The sequence below is a fragment of the Colletotrichum scovillei genome (assembly GCF_011075155.1).
Source record: "Colletotrichum scovillei strain TJNH1 chromosome Unknown Contig00002, whole genome shotgun sequence".
Taxonomy (NCBI): domain Eukaryota; kingdom Fungi; phylum Ascomycota; class Sordariomycetes; order Glomerellales; family Glomerellaceae; genus Colletotrichum; species Colletotrichum scovillei.
Genome location: NW_023336260.1, coordinates 1,820,288 through 1,838,781, shown reverse-complemented (window position 1 = coordinate 1,838,781; position 18,494 = coordinate 1,820,288). Strand labels below are relative to the sequence as shown.

The following is an 18,494-nucleotide window of genomic DNA, read 5'->3' as shown; positions in this document are numbered from 1 at the left end:
CTTAGATATCTTACCTTACCTAGATGATGTAACATGTTGACCTCGACGACTGATCAAATGTCTGACAGTCTGAGCTTCGGGCTGCGCAGCTAACGGCGACGGTCGATGCGGCGTCACGGGGCGGGATGCTAGGGCCGTCGATGCAAGTTTGGAAGTCGAATCGCACCGGAAAGGCTTCCGCATCCCGAGTCTTATGGTACCTTAGGCTCCATGAGAAAAACTGTTATCGCTGGCTATCTTGATTCCGGGCTTTTTCCAAACGTCGGCACCGGGACGCCGATGACCCGCTCTCGTTCCTCCCCGCCCCCTCGTCTGAACCCCCGAATCAGGAAGGAGACCCAGAGTCAAGCAGAAGCTGCTCAATCACGTTTGCGGGTGCCAGTGCCAGTGGAGGATTCACCAGGCGGCGGCAGCCGATCGGCAAAATGACCACTGATGCTGATAACATCGACGAAGCACGCAATGCTCATAGCAACTTCAACTCTGTTTCAACTACATCTCTGATAAAAAGGCGCAGAGACCATTGTTGACGACGGCTTCGGTTTTCGTTTTGCAAAGATGGCGCTAGAGTAAGTCGGTTCAATTTTGTTGCGGCCTGGGTGTCTCTGTCCTTGTGAGCAGCTCTAGGAGCTTGAAGAGAGCTTACCAGAGCTAAGTGTGGCTGGCGACGACGGGATGATGCAACCATCTTCGTCAGCCACACGTGCTCCCGCGTCTCATCCTCCTGCCTAAGCTACATCACATCACTCACTTCATCGTCGAGTCGCCCGTCGATGACCTCTCAACGTGTAGTGCGAGCATGCTATTGATACATTCACGCTGACCCTGATTCAGAAAGCCTTTCGACGACAAAATGTCTAATGAGCGGACGCCGCTTATCACCAATGTCTACATTGGTGCGCCGCGCCGCAGGTACCCGAACCACGTCCTGCGCCGGTTCTGCACCGTTGCACTCTCTTCCATCCTCATTTTCTGGTCCATCTTCTTCGTAGTTGCGCTCTTCATTGATGAGCCTCCTCGTCACCACGGTCACCACCATCACGGCTGGTCCTGGACGAACAGCGTCAACAACGCACCCATTACCCACGAGGAAGTGCAAAAGATCCTCTTTGAGGTACCCTCATCCGAAAAGGCCGAAGAATGGAGCAGGTATTACACTGCCGGTCCCCATCTGGCGGGCCAGAACTACTCTCAGGTAAGCATATTGCAGTCGTTATTACGGAACTACCATCTGACAATGTGTGACAGGCCGCATGGACCAAGGAGAAGTGGGAGTCGTGGGGTGTGCAATCCGAAATCGTGTCGTACGACGTCTACCTGAACTACCCCATCGACCATAGTCTCTCCCTTCTGTCCAAGACCAAGGAGGAAGAGTCTTCCTGGACGGTAGAGTTCAAGGCTGCTCTCGAGGAGGACGTCCTTGAAGAAGACCCCTCTTCCGGCTTGGAGGACAGAGTCCCGACTTTCCACGGCTACTCCGCCAGCGGCAACGTCACCGGATCCTTCGTCTTTGTCAACTACGGCACGTACCAGGACTACGAAGACCTCATCAAGGCCAACGTCAGCCTCGAGGGCAAAATCGTCATCGCAAAGTACGGCGGTATCTTCCGCGGCCTCAAGATCAAGCGCGCCCAGGAGCTGGGTGCCATTGGTGCTCTTCTCTACAGCGACCCCGGTGACGACGGCAAGGTGACCGAGGAGAACGGATACGAGGCGTATCCCAACGGCCCTGCCCGTCACCCGAGCGCCGTTCAGCGTGGAAGCGCCCAATTCCTTTCCCAGCGCCCCGGTGACCCGTCCACGCCTGGCTACCCCTCCAAGCCCGGCGCGCCGCGTGCTCCCGTCGACGATGCTACGCCGTCTATCCCCTCCATCCCCATCTCTTACGCTGATGCCCTCCCCATTCTGAAGGCTCTCAACGGCCACGGTCCCTCTGTCAAGGACTTCAACAAGTACTGGAACAGGAACCTCGGACTCAAGTACAAGGGCGTAGAGTACAACATTGGTCCCACCCCTGACAACGTGGTCCTGAACCTCTACAACGAGCAAAACTACACCACCACCCCATTGTGGAACGTCATCGGTATCGTCAATGGTACCATCCCCAACGAGGTCGTCGTCGTCGGAAACCACCGCGACGCCTGGATCGCAGGCGGTGCCGGCGACCCCAACAGCGGCTCCGCCGTTCTCAACGAAGTCATCCGCGGCGTCGGCGTCGCCCTCGCCAGCGGCTGGAAGCCCACCCGCACCATCGTCTTCGCCAGCTGGGACGGCGAAGAGTACTCTCTGATCGGCAGCACCGAGTGGGTGGAGGAGTACCTCCCCTGGCTGACCGAGGCGTCCGTCGCCTACGTCAACGTCGACGTCGGCGTCCGCGGCCCCAACTTCAACCCCTCCGCCGCACCCCTCCTCCACCGCGTCCTCCGCGAGGTCACCCAGCTCGTCCCCTCCCCGAACCAGACCGTGCCCGGCCAGACCGTCGCCGACGTCTGGGACGGCCGCATCAGCACCATGGGCTCCGGCTCCGACTTCACCGCCTTCCAGGACTTCGCCGGCATTCCCTCCCTCGACTTCGGCTTCGGCGGCGAGAACGGCGACGTCGTGTACCAGTACCACTCCAACTACGACTCCTTCCACTGGATGAAGGAATTCGGCGACCCGGGCTTCGTCTACCACCGCACAATGGCCCAGATCCTCGGCCTCGTCGTCGCAGAGCTCGCCAACGTGCCCGTCATCCGCTTCAACGCCACCGATTACGCCGACGCGCTGACGGGCTACGTCGACCAAGTCGAGTCCAAGCTCACCGCCACCGTCGACGACGCGGACTCTGACGAGGACGCCCTCTTCCGCATGCGCGCCACCGTCGCCGTCGCCGACGCGGACGCAAAGGGCTCCCTCTCGCAGTTCCGCACCTCGCTCCAGATCCTCCGCACCTCCATCGCCGCCCTGCGCGAGAAGACCGTGGTGCTCGACACAAAGGCCGGCGAGGTCGACTGGGAGCTCAGGTACGGCAGTATCCCCTGGTGGAACCTCTACCGCAAGATCAAGCTCGCCCTGGCCTTCGTCTGGGTCAACAGGTCCTACAAGGGCTTCGAGCGCAACTTTTTGTACCCCGGCGGCCTGGACGGTCGGACCTGGTTTAAGCACGTTGTCTTTGCGCCCGGTTTGTGGACTGGCTACTCTGGAGGTTAGTTCCATTTTTCTGTGTTTCCATCGCTTGATATTGTCACCTAGACCGTTCTTGGTGAGTTGTAATGCTAACATATGTTATCAAGCCGTCTTCCCTGGTCTCCAGGAGAGCATCGACGCCAAGGACTTCAACAATGCTCTCAAGTGGACCGGCATCATCAACGAGTGCATCGCCTCTGCCACCAAGAGTCTCTGAAACCCAGAAGTATAGGGTACAAAATAGCCGCAATGTACTACACTCTATACTGTACTTAACCATCACCGTATTCTTGAGTAGTAGATAAAAGATAAAGAGTCACATTCTTCCGAGCTCTGCGTAATCTCCGTCTCATTCTAGTATCCATGTCTCCTCCAGTGATTAGCTAGCTAGTCAATATACTCAAAGTCAGTATTAGAAAGGTTTCGATGATGATGAAAGTAAAAAAGAGTTCACCCCACCCGGCGCTGAACTGGGGGCTACGTCTCTTGGCGCACATGCTGGGATTCGAACTCGGTTGCTTTTCGCTAAGCCTGTCGTCGAGTAAGGCTGGTTGGCGTTATTGGATTGATTGTTGACCATAGACCACTCCACCACCCAGCCAGTTTGACCTGACCCGTCGACCTAGACGGGCGCCTGCTAGCTGGTGACGGGATTGGCGCTGAGAGGGTATATATAGGGCAGGTGCCTTGCGTACAAGGGAACTGAAGAGAGGGGCATGTGTGTATTCAGTCGAGTACTCATCGAACCAGATACCAATTTGTTCACGTAATTCACCGCATCAGGTACTTTCCATATCCAAGAACCTCGCTGCGGACCTGGATTATGTGATGTGCGCAAACCGCCAGCATTCATTGAGGAATCTAATGCGTCTATCGCCTCAGCTATTCATACAACAAACAAGGTTCTCTCCTCTTCGACGCTCTTTACGACATCTAGACTGCCCCCTCCATCTAACAAGCAAAAAAAAAAAAAACGCTCTAGAACTTGTAGACCTGCTCAGGAGAGTATCCCAGCTCCTTGAGGGTACCGACAAGCTCGCCCTGGTCCTTGGGGCTCTTCTTGTTACCAGAGATAGCATTCATCAGCCCGGGGGGACCGCACACGAACACCTTGATGTTCTCGCTCTTGGGCTCGGGGAGGACCTGCTTCAGCAGCTCCTTGCTGATGAAGCCCTTGTTGCCGCTCCACTCCTTGGGCGGCTTGTCGAGCACGTAAAAGGCGCGGAAGCGCTGCGGGTACGTGTTCTCGAGCTCGGCGAGCTCCTTCTTGAGGAGGATGTCCTCCTCCGTCACGTTGCCGAAGACGAGCGTCACCTTGGTCTTGTCCTCGGGGTTGTTGAAGATGGCGCGCGCGAGCTGGTACATGGGCGTGATGCCCGTGCCGCCGGCGACGAGGGCGATGTGCTCGTGCTTGTTGGGGGACCAGGCGTACTTGGGGAGGGGGCCCTTGAAGTCGAGGCGCTGGCCGGGGGTCATGTCGTGCATGTGCGTCGACATGGGGCCGTTGGGGTACTTCTTGACGATGAGCTCAAGGTAGCCCTTGGCGTCTGTCGTGTTGTTAGTCTCGGGTATCGAGCAGCATGGTCAGGACTCATAAGAAAGAAACCAGGGGGGGAATACGGACCCTCATCGCTGGTAGGAGTATAAGGCCTCAAGGTAGCCTTCTCGTCCTCGGGACCCTTGTACTTGGTCAAGATGGCGCTCGCGACGTCGAGACCAGAAACCATGTCGTCCTCGGGCAGCTTGAAGCGGAGCTTCTTGGTGTTGTGGTTGATGATCTCGGTGTCCTCGAGCTTCAGGGACACGAAGCCCTGGTCGCCGCCCGTGAGCGCCTTCTTGGGCGCCGCGCCGACGGCCTCCTTGACCTTGGCCTCGGCCTTTTGCGCCGCACCCGAGGAGCCTCCCGCGAGGAAGTAGTAGGCGCCGCCCGCGACGGCGGCCGCGCCGCCGGCGTAGAGCGCCGTGTTGGAGCTGCTGCCCTTGGCAGCGGGCTCGGTGGCGTAGCGGCGGGCTTGCTGTTATGGGGTTTGAACGTTAGCATTTGCATTGCTTATCGCCTCAAGAGGGTGAGAAGGAAATCATTGTTTCATTGGGAAGGGCCGAGATGGGGTTGTGATGGTGGCATAGGTGGTGTGATGTAGTCGAATGGGTGGAATCGCAACTCGGGAACCGCTCCGCGACCCGCGGGGGGAAGACGAGGATTTGCAATGAGCGAGGGATGGAGAGAGAGAGGGAACAGCGTCATCGAATAGTTATCTTACCAGCTTGAGGGGCTGCGCAACCCTGAAGGCAGTTCTAGCAAACATTATGATGGTTCAATTGAAAGTTTCCAAGCTGCCAGGAGAGGTAATTGACAGGTATGTAATTGGGAAATGGACCAAAGGGTGCTTTTTTTTTCCTGCTGGGAGAGAGAAGCTTAGGTATCCGAGACTCGCAACAGAAGCTCGAATCCGCCCGCAGTGGAAAGCTTTCCCCGGGCGACCATTGACCTGTGCATGACGTAAAATGTCACGTGATCCCATGTTTCCCACGTCCGATCCCCGCCGAACTGGCCGAGAGGATGGGCACAGTAAGCGGCGTGCCGGTGGGAAGCCCATGGGGATAACCGATGTGCATTTCTAAGCAGATCCAACAACGTGCTCGAAGAGGCTCATTACGACTTGCGCCATATTACCTGTGCCAGCATTGGACAGGCACATTCGGGCGCAAGGGTAGACCAAGAACCAGCTGTGAATCCGGTTCACGGCTTGGACCAGTAGGCAAATGAATCCACAAAGGCAATCGGCTAGAAACATCATGTTAAAGAAACGTTTCTTGACATTCCCCAAGAGGAGAAAACAGGGCATCACCCCGATTATTATATACAAGCCAACAGCTTCAATCGCCGTGGACTTAAAAATACGGTAAACTCCACCCCATCTTTAAAGGGGATCTGACGTAGTCCCGGGCATCCGATGTCGAAGCATGCCGTCCTTCATCCTCGTTTTTCAACATTGATGCGTCCATCCACCGGGGCCCTTGATCATAAAGTTTTCCATCATCCAAGCTACATGCTGAAAGCGACCGACCAGGGGCTCTTCTCTCTTTATGTCTCCCGAAAAATAACAACTGTACGCCTCTTGATCGTCAAACCGAAACCAGAAACGCTCCTCCCTAACGTTCCTCATAGTACATGATTCGTGACAGGTCCCCAGATGAGAAGAGAACCTGCCAAGCAAGAAGTCCAGACCCACAAGTGAATGCTTCTTGATCGTCTCTCATCACCGCTCAGTGTCCATGGCGTCGGGGTCTGCGGGTTTCTCGGTGGGGTTTGTTGCTTTCGGTGTGCTAGATCGGTCGACTAGCTTGCTCTCTGTGATCGCCTCCGTCAAGGGGCTCACTTGGGAATCCGTCTTCTTCGCCCCAGTGTCCTGACTGCCTCGGCGCATCATGCCGATATCCTGGTGCGAAGCTAGAGTTGGAGTGTTGGCCTGGCTGCCACCTCTTTGGCCGTGGTAATGCACCACTTGCGGAGGAGGCTGGCCGGATTGAAGACCAAGCTGCTGTGTAGGGTACGGGTCCAAGTCCTTGCTGGACGTAGAGAACGTCGAGACCACGGGCTGGTGGTACCCGTTGGAAGAGGACTGGCTTCCGGTCGGTGTATGACCTTGTGGGTGGTGCTCTGCTTGCGTCGGTGTTCCGACATCGTTGGGGGACGTAGAGCCCTCGCCAAGATTACCGGTCAGACTGTTCATTCCGCCTTCAATATCTCGCAGCAGACGAACGTATTCCTCAGGGACGAGTCCGCTTTCCTGAGTTTTCGGGTCTTCGGCTACTAGCCAGCCTTGGCCGTGGCGATAGGAAACCCATATGATTTGACCTTCCAGTAATGGCAATTCGTTTTCGTTCTCTCTTTCAAAGTCAAAAAGCGCAACGGCTTTGCCGTGCATTTCTTCGTCGGGCGACGTGATGGTAAACTGGTAGTCTCGAGAATACCGTGACTGGTCATCACCGCGGAAGCCTGGAGAGGATGCGGAGCTTGAAGCATCCGAGTATGTCTCCTGCTCGGCGTACTGCCGCGGGGGCAGGTCACCTAGCTGATATGCGTGGCTAGAATGCCGTGCATCGCCGGGAGGATAGGTGACATATTCTCCGCCGGGTCCATTCGCTTCACCTCCTTGGTTGAGGTAGTATCGTTCGCTGCCATCGCCGCTGGTTCCGACGTAGTAACCGCGTTCCCGTTGTTCGTAGTGTGCTGGGTGCAGCATATCGTTGCCCGCGTCGCGAGAGTTTCTCAACCCTGCGGCTGCGGTGCCGCCAAGGGCTGCGGCGGAAGATTTGTGCTTTCGGTGCCTGGAGCTGACGACAGGGCTCGCCAAATCCTCATCCTCACTCCAGGGTGGGCCATCCCGGAATTCCATGGGTGGCAGGTCGTGGGCCTTGCCGAAGCCCTCTGGGCCCCAGGAGCCAGTGTTCCAGGTCATTTTCGTTTCCCAGGCAGCGGGAGGATCGGATAGACGACGAGACTCGCTGAGGGGAGTGCTGAGGCCAGAAGCAGGATGCGACGGCTCTGGCGGGGGACCATAGTGCATGGGATGCATAATTGGATATGCGAAATCGCGCACCAGGGTGTAGGAGAGACTCGAGGGAAACATTGGAAATATGTGAGAAGGCGGTCGCGAACGCGAGGGGACTGAGCCCGTCGAGTATTGTGACAGGCGATTTTTGGAAGCGTGCGACATTGGTCTCGGTGCGGTCGAGCGACGGCTGGGCGGTGATGTTATTAGTGGCGGTAGTGAGGGGTGATTCGGGTTGGTGGAGGGAGAAGCAGCTGCAGGTGGGGATGTCGCGGGCGAGGAGCTCTGGGACAAGAGTGTGGTCATTCTGAGATTATCGCAATCGTGGAGGAGCCAGCGTAAGGATGACAGGCACCCGATTCGCGGATCCTGCGGCGTCGTGTGCCACCAAGCAAGCCAAGTGCTCAGTAGGACCGTCGACCGCACTCGCTGCGCGGAAAATGAAGTAGGAAATTCGATTGGCAACAGCTAGTGTCGGGAGCGACGAAGGCTGTGAATTTGAGGGTTTGCGCGAATGTTATCGTGAGTTATGCTGCGCGCGAGTCGGAGCCGATTAGCCTATGAGGAGGTGCGGGCGGGCAGGCAGACTGTGAGGATCGCAGTTCCGAGCGAGGCGAAGACGAACAGAGTTGGGTTTGAAAAGAAGGCGGAGCAACAGCAAGCGGGCTTGCTCGCAAGGTGTCGCAAAACGAAAGTCGTCGCACGCGACGCTGAGGGTTGGAAATCGAGTAAGGAGCGTTGAGAACTTAAGGCCGGGAGCGAACGAGCGATGAGATCGGCTCGCGGGGTCGCTCGGGGGGTAGGCAGGACAATAATGAAGATGGAAGAAAGAAGAGCACAGGATGCGGAGAGCGATGGAGAGGGAGGGAAGAAACGGTGGGAAGAGGAGGAGAAGATGGGAAGAGGAGGAAGAGGAGGGAAGGTGAGGTTGGGAATAGTTCGTTCGGGTTCAGGTCGCTGGCGCCGTTCTGGCTGCTCTGCTTCTTTGGTGCTGGGCACGCCGCTGCGCTGCAAAGAAAGAGAGTGTCCCCGTCGCTTCTTTGCTGGTGGCGCGCAGGTTAGGTGGTGGTAGTGGTGGGTTTGCGAGGTAAGGTGCCAGCAGCAGGGGAAAGGGAAAAAATAAGAGGTATATTGTAATATGCGTGCACGAAGTAAAGGTACTCGAAAAGAAAGTCCCGTCGTCTGGTAGTAGGCAGCAGGGAAGGTACCTACAACGATGCAGACAACAAGCAAACACCTCCTCAGTCAGCAGACAACAGACAACAGAGCCCACGACGCATCCAGAGAGGGAGAGCAGAGAGAGAACAGAGAGCTCAGGTAGAAGTGGCCGTGCCTTTGCCTTCTTTGCTCGCACCAGACGATGCAGCAGTGAGCACAGATGGGACTGGACTCTTGGACTTCTGGATTCTGGACTCTGGGCTGACCCACGCTGGACTCAAGGTGCGACTAATTCCCGTGGTACCTCGAGGTACGGAGATATGTACCCAACTACCTCTAGTGGCCGTCGAGGATTGACACGATCTCGAAGTACCACAGCTGTGGATGGATACTTGGGTTTTGTAGGGTTTCTTTTGGTAGGACCAACTGGGTCAGTGAGTACCTTATGGGGAGTACGGAGTACCTTATGGCCAAGCCCAAGCAACACCAGAGTCTTTATTTTTTCTAACGGTGGCACCAGGACCTGTGAGCGGACCACCTACCCCTTCCACTATCTCCAGCTACTTTTTGAGTTTGGGTCTTGGAGAGCGAGGGACGAAGAACAGACAGTGGGCATCGACCATTGACCATCAACCTCCAACGCACCGGGACTGCACCTTGCTGCTTCTAAGCGCGTCGCGCAGTGATCCTACTGGCTGTGTGCAGTTGGACCTGGCGGGAGGGGGGGTGAGGGGTGGTTGATGTGAATACCTAAGGTAGAGAGGGGGGACAGAGAAGGAGGGGGTAACTGATGGGAGGGGAGGAGACAAAGGCCAGCACAACAGACGGGCGTGAGGAAGAGGCCGAGAGCGGTAGAGAAAGAGAAGGAGAGGGAATTATGAATGAGGACTCTTGGGAGAAGAGGCTGATGACTTGCTTCTAGTAAGATCCAACAGTGGAAAGAGAGGCTACAGCAATGAACAATTGACACCAGCAGGCGGGAATAAGAGCAACGACAGTGCAGGATTCAGGAGTGCGTCAGGCATTGGAAGGCATACCTAGCCCAGATGCGAGAGTGGGAGAGAGCGGGGGGGCTGAATCCGGATCGATATTAATTATGGCGGCGAACTCTCAAAGAAACTCGAACACAGCAGCCAGCAGATACCAGTGCCATAATGAGAGAAGCCCCAACTCGGCCCCAAATCGAGTCAGCGCCAACAATCGGTGTCTCCTTCTCTTTCCCATCCTCTGCAATCGGCAGGCGTCAACTGGCTGGATCTCTATCCGTATCCGGTGTGGAAGGAATGCTCTTTGCCCTCTTTCTTCTCGATTACGGGTACCTACCATGCCACTATACAAGTTACATTTCGTATATACGCAATACACTGCAATTGCCAACGTCAGATCTGAACTATTGAGGCATATCCTCCGTCGTCCTCCACGCCCTCGTGGATATGATATTCTGGGGACTTGTCAGAAAACCAGTAACAACTCCATCGTCTTCAAATGCTGTGCAGCTGCTTTGCAGGGGTCTGTCCGGTCCAACATGGTAACGCCAAGACCACAAACCTCAACACGCCCCAGGGGAACCTCAAATCTCGAGTACGTCTGCCACTGCGCCTGTCTCTCTGCTCTGTCGTCCACACAAGCGCTCTCAGTTGTTCGCCTGCGCTGGCAGGGCACGGGGACTTCATGCCCCCCGTCTGTGTACGAATACGCCCTCCTCCGCCGCGCAGAACTCAGGGTACATTGAGCTGCCAGTGGGACTGCAGGTGAGGTACCTACCTTGGTTTGTACTGCCTCATGTTCCTCACTTGACTGCTGCTCATCTCTGGTTGCAGTCGTTGCCCCAGCCCACAGACGGGTTCTCATCTTCCCGCAGTTATCTGCATCTGTCTAGCACTCGGGGTGGCTTCAATATACCCGTCGTGCTCTAGCTTCCAACGGTCCTAATATCAGGGAGCGACGAAGCAGATACTCATTACGCACTTCACAGTTCTTCACCCCCACCCCTTTTTTCCCACAACGGTGCCATCATCTCAAGGGGATCCCTTCGGAAGCCTCACATCGTCTTCCCTGTCGATGACTGTGCCTACGCGTTCGCTGCCGGTGCGGTTACAACCGAAAGAGCCTGACTGTACCGACGGACGCGCACACCAAGGTCGGGACGCTGAAGCAGACCTCTTCCCCGCGTGGCCGCGTACCGCCGCTTCGCTCTGCTTCATAGTCCACCCGCAAAGACCCAATTGACTCGGCCGTCCGTTGTTCAGTCTCACACCCTTCATTAGGCAAACCTGACACTGTGATGGCCGTCCGTCCGCGCCTTGAGTATGGACTACAGGATGCCTACTTTCCCTTAGGAAGTCTCGTTTTCAGCTCAAACTTTATTCTCACAGAGCCGCCCGTGATCTCCGGTCTTGTCGAGCCAGAATCTGGGCAAAGGACTGCTACTACTTCCGGCCCGACTTATCCATGGTCCCCACTGTGTATTCCGGCCTACACGGAACGGACGAGCAGGCAGCAAACAGGGGGTCGTCCGTTTTGTCTGGATGGCGAATGCTGGGGGCATGTGAATCGGAATGCTCTTTCTAGACGCTCTGCTTTTTGCCCACTCTTTCTCCGTGGCAACGGCCTTGAATCTTCACCAGATACAGAAGGAAGAAGGCTTCAAACAAGGCAAAAGCGGTGCCAGATGCTATTCTTGGTCTTTGGCCGGGCTGTCATCAATAAAACCAATATTGGGTGCTCCAGCATTGGCCGGCGCAGATTCCTGTTCAGGTCGCACCAAGGTCAGACAGCAGCCCGGCCCACAGCTGATTAGCGAGGACGTCCCCGGCGCAAATCACAAAGTATCCAGAAGCGGACGTCCACTGACATGAGTCTCGCTTTTTAGTCCGAACCGTAACAGCGGGAATCTTTGAGTACAACTGCTGGGGGCCTGGACTGACTGAGGGTGGGTTGATCGCTCTCTCATCCCATGATTGTTGAGCGAAGTCGCGAACAGACCTAGCTAGGGCAGAGAGCATCAACACAAGATTGATAACCTGCATCGCGTCAAGCTCTTGTCCTTCGCGTTCGCTGACTTGGACTATGATTCTCAAAACCTCTATACGATGGTGCCGGGTGCTAGATCTGGGAAATCTCCAGTGAACGAGCAGCCTGAAGCACAAACAGCCATCTTTTTCTTAGCCATGCGCTATCTCGTTAGCTGCATCTCTCGATCATCAGTGCCAACCGTGGGGCAACCCACAAGCCGACGGATGGGCTTCAGTCGAAATTGCGGTATCGACTTCAGTCACCAGGGTGGATGAGATTGCCCCTACGTGCCTACGGATAGGGCGAGGTTGCGAAACTCGAGCGCTGATCGGCGGGCTCCCGTGCAGGATACATCCTGACACGACTTTGTTGCAACTTGCAGCGGCTGCATCTCGCGCTGCCAGCAGCCACGTGTGAAACAGCGGTCATCGACACTGCCAATAGCACAATGGAACTGTCGTGGTCAGAGAAGGGCGGGAAAAGTGTAAGGTAGTAAGCAGTCGTCGCTTGCATTCGCCAGCGAATCCCGTCCTTTGTCGGAGTGCCGCCAACAACTGATGTTGGACGGTCTGCCGGCGGGCTTGGTTCATCGATCCCGTACGTCAACGCCTACCTACATCTAGAGACCAACCAGCACCTCAGGCTACGCAAGCGACCCTGCAGTGAAATAAGGTATCCGTAAGTAATAATGCACAGCCCGACTGGGCCTAGGGCGAAGCGGGAAGTTGCGAGCGCTGCATTGGGCTGGGCGCAGCAAAACATTGAGGACGGACGGAATCACAGGCCACCCGCCAACCCCGAGAGACAGATATTCTTCCGATGATCAGATCCAGTTCTACTGCTTCCCTGCGGCAGCCCTCCCAAGGGCACGGAGTAGCGCCGCAACACATAGTTGATGGGCCGACTGCAAGCCCCCGGGAGAAGGTCTAGCCCATGGATCCTTCAAGGACTGGACGAGACGGCCAAGGGCCCGCATCTCGCACACGATCGCTGTGCCCAAGTACCGGCAACGACTTTCAACTATGTGCACACATGACATTTGGTCGTCCATTCGAGAACCAGCAGTTGGCTCGAATTAACGCCGTTCTCAGAGACTTTGGGGGCTGGTTCCTCTCTGGCTGAGCGTCCTACGCCATCAGATGTCTCTGTACTCATTGGCTGTTCTATTTCTGGACAATGTACGCCGTGCACGGCAGCTGCAATTGGGGATGTTGGAGTCGTCTTGATTGGTGCCCTCCAAGGTGTCGTCTGTTTCAGAGTATGTGAGCGCCTAAGAGCCAATCACGTTGGTTCATCGCAAACAGCCACGTGAGATGGGCCATTTTGGCTGTGAGTGTACGGAAGCTCAGGCACCCAGGTGAGCCTCAGGCAAAAGGTGCTATGGTCAGGTTCGCGAACTGAAGGCCTGAGGCCACCAATCCGATGGCGCCCTCATCTCGCCCTGCCCTGAGGTGCTTTCAAGGCCCGACATTCAGCCGAAAGCGAGCTATCCAATTCTTCACTCAAAAAGAACGTCAATGAGGCTCTTCCATCTTTGCAACCGTCAACAAATTTCAGCGTCGAACTCGGAGCTTTCCAACAGCCCTCGACAGGACATCGCTGGAGGATTAGATAGAAACTCTGTCAACACTTCCCAAACACTTTCTCAGGAAGGCACAGTCGGAAGACAGAGAAGCACATTGATCGAAGCTGATCAAATCACCCCCCAAAAGGTAAGAAAGAAAAAAAAAAAAAAAACTCGCGACGAGCCAGAGAAAACACTGGCCGTCCTCTTTCGAGCTTTTCCATGATGAGATTCTTTTTATTGGAGCTGTCTAAATTCCCCATGTTGAGACACTTTATTACCTTATACGCTTTGTCTGAAAAAATCACGCTCAAACCTCTTTAATGCCTTCGAGCATCTAAAAACATGGTGTTCTGAATATTTGGCTAATTCGGAAACATAGATCAGATTTCTTGACCACGACTGGAAGCGACGACCACCGGCGATTCGACTTTTTCCTCTCTCGCTGACCGACCCGCTGGTTTTTTTTTTGCCCCCCTCTCCTTGCTGACCTAAACATTTTTCTGCTTGTTCCCGCCATTGGTGACCTTTTTGACGGCCCCACGCTCTTCCCATAATCATCCATCCATTCTGACTGCTCCCCGTCGTCGCGCGCCGGCTGATATCCACTTTCTACCTTCGTGGAGCTCCCGCGCAGTGCCTCCATACAATACCATACTCCGTGCCGTACCTATCGAGCTTGCTTGTCTGCCCCACCCAACATCGTCACTTAGCATCGCCATACACGAATAAAAAAAACCATTGGATCAATCACCACGAAGTCATGGAGGTCGCAAATGGCACCGGCGGCGCCGCAGCCGCAACAGCTGGCGCAAACTCGACGGCACCTCCCGCGAACGGCGGCGATGCTGCTGCTGCTTCTTCAAGCGACTTCAAGCTCAAGTTCTGTACGGTGTGCGCGAGTAACCAAAATAGGTACGATACGATCAAGTCCCCTGGCCCGATTGTTCATCACGCGAGAGCACATTCGAGCTTCTCTCTAACGTCATCATGGAACTGCCCGCACTCTCACATAGTGTCCATGGCCCAAGTTCGAAGGAAAACGCATACTGACTGTCAAACAGATCAATGGTCTCCCATCTCCGCCTCGCCCAAGCAAACTACCCCGTAATCTCCTTCGGCACAGGCTCTCTCGTCCGCCTCCCAGGCCCCTCGATCACCCAGCCAAACGTCTACCAATTCAACAAGACCTCGTACGACTCCATCTTCAAAGAGCTCGAGTCCAAAGACACGCGCCTCTACCGCGCAAACGGCGTCCTCAACATGGTCGACCGCAACCGCCACGTTAAGTGGGGGCCCGAACGCTGGCAGGACTGGCAGGTCGGCATGCCGCGCCTCACCCACGCCGAGGACCGCGGCAGCGTCGGCGTCGAGGGCGGCGTCGTCGACGTCGTCATCACCTGCGAGGAGCGCTGCTGGGACGCCGTGATCGACGACCTCATGAACCGCGGGAGTCCGCTGAACAGGCCCGTTCACGTGATTAATGTCGATATCAAGGATAACCACGAGGAGGCCAGCGTCGGCGGGCGCGCGATTCTGGATCTGGCGAATGCTCTGAACGCCGCGGCGACCGAGGAGCGCGAAGCTGTCGGGGCGGCGGCGTTTGATGGCGGGAGCGCGGCGGGCAGGGCGAGCTTTGATGAGAGGGTCCCGGATATCTTGGCCGCGTGGCAGGATCGGTGGCCTCACTTGCCTGCTGTGTGGACTCTCGCTTGGTTCTGAGAGAGAGCTGGAAAAGGACGGAAGCTTTCGGTGGCGTGTGTTTCCCTTATCCGCTTGTGAGTCGTGGGGACCGAGATGCGTCCCACACTGTTGACTCAACGACTCGAGATGGCGAAGTGCGGGCGCAAGGAGACGCTACAGTATCTCACAAAGCTCGTGGCGTTATTCGCCCGGTACGGAAGGCGTACGGAGGCTCGGAAACACTTCCCGCACGCCGCCGAGATTCTATATGAGAGCGGGCGCGGCTACGCCCATCAAGATCACGATCCCGATCCCGACGCACAGACGAGATGTCCAGAAAGTCACGGTTCAATCTCTGTGAGGAGGTCGCGGTTGCGGCTCTTCAGTATCGATCGACGCGGTTTCCCAGGTGGCCTCCTCATCACACGGCAAAAGGGTGTACCATGCGAGCCCTGGGCACTTGAGCTCCAAAATGGAAAGCAGCTCGGGATAAAGGGAAAATAGAGCTTGCGATTCTATATATAAACTAGATCTGACATGCCAATACCCTCATCAGACGAACAAGGTATATGGCAGTCATTGACGAGTTGGACGTGGGAGCTGCGCATGTCGTTCTCGCGTTACAACGTGGAACGGAAGCCATAGCCGAGCTCGAAGAACAGAGGCAGCGGGAGAATCTTGGAAGATGCGGCTCCGCTATCGAAGTTTTAGCCGCGTGAACTCACTTGGCCGTGTTAAAGGTGTGAATCATGAGAGAGTGAGACTGGAGCGTCTCCAGACGGGAAGGGAGCTTCAGGTTCTGGAAAAGATACCCCCAACACACAGACGAACTATGAATTAATGACAACACTTCTCCAAAGACAAGAACAACGATCCCAGAATCCTGACCAGGCAGCAAACAAGCCGTGCCGAACTTGCCTTTGCCTTTTATTGTACTTCTATTCGCGCAGAGGGCCTGCAGACTGCGACTGGCAGCCCCAAAAGCTCGAGAGTTCAATCAAACGCCCGCGTGCCGTTGCCGTTGGGCCGTTGTTGGTGTCCCATTAAGCTATCGATGCCGCGTTTCGGAGCTAGCCTTAGTCGAGGCAAGTTTCACGAAGCTTCGAGTTATCCCGTCATGGTGGTGTGGGTGTGTGTGCGTGTGTGCTTTCGCTGGAACGTGACCGGGGCTCGATCCCTCCCATATCTTCAAGTTCCAACGGCGGCCCTGCAGCCTTTCCGTGTCTGGGGGGCTGACTATCCGTAGTTAGTGTGTGTTCGGGATATGTGGTGGCCCGGGAGATCTGTGTGATTCAATAGACTACTATGCCACGGACCGTGAGGTTGCGTTGAACACACGGCCTTCTAGAAGCTTTTCGGTGCGGCCTCCTGGCAATAACACGCTGCACTATTGCTAACGCTCAGTGATAAACCGGACTCTAGTGACCTTCTCATCGGCTTGCGTCACTACGCGTAGAACAGTAATCGGAATATCCTCCGGCTAGACGGCAGCTTTGGACTGTCGCTGCGGCGCACTGAGTTGCGCGCACAATGGCATTGTCATAACTAGGATAACTCTGTGCCCCAAACAAATTTTGTTCTCCGGTGTCACCAGATTCCAATCTCCAAGCAGACTTTCCAGGCCTCGTCGTCATGGGGAACTGGCAAAGCCTGTATCCGTAGATTGCAGGCGGATGAACCGGACAGCCCAGGGCTAGGGAGTTTTGGAGCGGTGGGGGTCCCGCACGCGAGCCCGCGTACCGTAAAGATCGTATCCGCGAACACTCGTGTAACTCAGCGAACACCCGGCGAGGCCATCTCAGCCCGTCGAATGTTCGATGGCATGGCCAAGCTTCATTCCCGTCTCAGGCCCTCAGGGTGGCCAGGTCGGGCAACGGGAGGGGTTTATGCGGTCTGAAGGTACCTTGCAATGTCACATGTCCCCCGTTGAGCCTCACCTCGTGGCCGGGTCTCTCCCACCCCGGAGCGCCTGGTTCGGGGTGTCGAATGATTGGCTCGGGAGAGTGAGCACAAGATGCTACCGGTACCGAATTAGGGTGTGTATTCGAATGTCGCCGTGAGCACGCGTGCGTTGTAAAGCACTGATGGCAGGATGATCGCGGCTCGGTAACGGTGCTGGGCAGTTGACCTAAGAGTTTGGCCAGTGATGGAGGCAGACGCCTTCGAGATGGGTGCCAGATTGGGGATCTGGATCTATAGAGTAGAGGAACGGGTCCCTCTTCGTGGTTCCAAGAGGGCTAGACCAGTCGAGACTCTGGTGAGCAGAGTGTTTGTCGAACCAAAGTAGGAAGCGCAGGGCGGGCAAGATGAGATGTAATCTTAGGCGCAATAAAACGTTGCATGGGGGCCGGCGAGGTTTACGCACCGGTTGTCCGGGCAGAAGAACCAGGTATAGGGAGAGAGGTAGCGGCGGCTGAACGGGACGCGCACATGGCACATCCCGTTCTGGAGTATGGAAGAGCGCTCTTCAGCGAGCACCAAGCAACAGCATGTTGTCGCGATGGGACTGTTCCTGAATATGCATTCTTCCGTTGTGATTCATGGCTTTGCAACTTGCTTGCCTCAGAGTCTCCCGATTGTCTGGCCACAGAAGCTGGTAAAGGCTGAGCCAAGAGTCTGGGGTTGTCAGAGACGTCCGCATGCGTGCGGATAGTAGCGTAGGGCGGAAACTGAAGGGCAGAGACGGACGACAAGCAACGGTGACAGGCTGACAGCTCATCAAGGGGCTGCAGAGGCAAAGCCAATGCCTCGTCCTGCCGCGCTCGCCAGCCAGCGTGCCAGCATCCCGCGGCTTGGAAAGGACTCGTCTCGAAAAGGTAGGCGACTGTCGAGCTGGGTCCGGCACCCCCTTGCGCAAGGACGCAAGCAAATCGTATCTCCACCATGCTTAAAATCTATCCATGTCAGTAAGGGCAGGGGAAGGGAGGGCAAGCCGCAAGGCACGTCTCTTGTCCGGATATGCCCATGCCCAAAGCTAGGCCCTTGTCGTGGTCTCCAATTCTTGTCCCATTTCCCACAGACACTGCCACCGTCGAGTGACAGGCCGGGCCCTGGAGCAAATCCACCTTTGAATTTTGCTGCTAGCGCGCGCCAGGTGTGATGAGCCAATGGGTAGTGGAAAGGCCGCGCCATCACGGCATGGGTAGAACACTTGCTCAGGGGTGATGGAGGCTGCATTGGCCCTGGAGATCTGGGCCTGCAGGGTTGCATGAATGAGGGCTGGTTCCTGAAGGTCCATTAACCGCAACAAAGGGAAGGAGGGTGTCGATGTGTGGCGGACGGGATGGATGTGCCGATGGATTGACGGAATCGAAGTGATGATGATGATGATGATGTAGGTATGGAGGTAG

General features: G+C 56.0%; 4 protein-coding genes across 4 annotated transcripts; 2 read left to right on the top strand and 2 right to left on the bottom strand.

Annotated features, from left to right (window-relative positions):
• The first annotated feature begins 469 nt into the window (after positions 1–469).
• On the top strand, positions 470–3,861 carry HER10_EVM0013308 (PA domain-containing protein). The gene is made up of 4 exons (XM_035482670.1): positions 470–569; positions 835–1,195; positions 1,249–3,187; positions 3,276–3,861. Exons 1-4 carry the CDS (start codon positions 559–561, stop codon positions 3,383–3,385), a joined length of 2,421 nt encoding a protein of 806 aa, XP_035337862.1. The 5' UTR covers positions 470–558; the 3' UTR covers positions 3,386–3,861.
• A 115-nt stretch (positions 3,862–3,976) lies between these two features.
• On the bottom strand, positions 3,977–5,587 carry HER10_EVM0011091 (oxidoreductase NAD-binding domain-containing protein). The gene is made up of 3 exons (XM_035480531.1): positions 5,430–5,587; positions 4,793–5,183; positions 3,977–4,715 (listed from the first exon to the last, which is right to left on the bottom strand). The coding sequence occupies exons 1-3, from the start codon at positions 5,472–5,474 to the stop codon at positions 4,147–4,149; spliced, it is 1,005 nt and encodes a 334-aa protein (XP_035337680.1). The 5' UTR covers positions 5,475–5,587; the 3' UTR covers positions 3,977–4,146.
• Positions 5,588–5,929: 342 nt separating this feature from the next.
• On the bottom strand, positions 5,930–9,142 carry HER10_EVM0004292 (SH3 domain-containing protein). Its single transcript, XM_035473942.1, has one exon. The coding sequence runs from the start codon at positions 8,028–8,030 to the stop codon at positions 6,429–6,431; it is 1,602 nt and encodes a 533-aa protein (XP_035337113.1). The 5' UTR covers positions 8,031–9,142; the 3' UTR covers positions 5,930–6,428.
• A 4,301-nt stretch (positions 9,143–13,443) lies between these two features.
• Positions 13,444–16,793, top strand: HER10_EVM0009127 (RNA polymerase II subunit A domain phosphatase SSU72). Its single transcript, XM_035478626.1, has 2 exons — positions 13,444–14,376; positions 14,526–16,793. The coding sequence occupies exons 1-2, from the start codon at positions 14,225–14,227 to the stop codon at positions 15,181–15,183; spliced, it is 810 nt and encodes a 269-aa protein (XP_035337513.1). The 5' UTR covers positions 13,444–14,224; the 3' UTR covers positions 15,184–16,793.
• Positions 16,794–18,494: the final 1,701 nt, after the last annotated feature.

What these genes read in the sequence shown, in the direction of transcription:
- HER10_EVM0011091 (XM_035480531.1), bottom strand. Translation starts at nt 5,474, where the DNA reads ATGTTTGCTAGAACTGCCTTCAGGGTTGCGCAGCCCCTCAAGCTG. An exon ending in TTGCGCAGCCCCTCAAGCTG is followed by an intron (nt 5,184 to 5,429) that starts GTAAGATAACTA and finishes ACCCCATAACAG; the next exon opens with CAAGCCCGCCGCTACGCCAC. An exon ending in TACTCCTACCAGCGATGAGG is followed by an intron (nt 4,716 to 4,792) that starts GTCCGTATTCCC and finishes ACAACACGACAG; the next exon opens with ACGCCAAGGGCTACCTTGAG.
- HER10_EVM0013308 (XM_035482670.1), top strand. An exon ending in CGGGCCAGAACTACTCTCAG is followed by an intron (nt 1,196 to 1,248) that starts GTAAGCATATTG and finishes AATGTGTGACAG; the next exon opens with GCCGCATGGACCAAGGAGAA. An exon ending in GTGGACTGGCTACTCTGGAG is followed by an intron (nt 3,188 to 3,275) that starts GTTAGTTCCATT and finishes TATGTTATCAAG; the next exon opens with CCGTCTTCCCTGGTCTCCAG.
- HER10_EVM0009127 (XM_035478626.1), top strand. Translation starts at nt 14,225, where the DNA reads ATGGAGGTCGCAAATGGCACCGGCGGCGCCGCAGCCGCAACAGCTGGC. An exon ending in TGCGCGAGTAACCAAAATAG is followed by an intron (nt 14,377 to 14,525) that starts GTACGATACGAT and finishes ACTGTCAAACAG; the next exon opens with ATCAATGGTCTCCCATCTCC.
- HER10_EVM0004292 (XM_035473942.1), bottom strand. Translation starts at nt 8,030, where the DNA reads ATGACCACACTCTTGTCCCAGAGCTCCTCGCCCGCGACATCCCCACCT.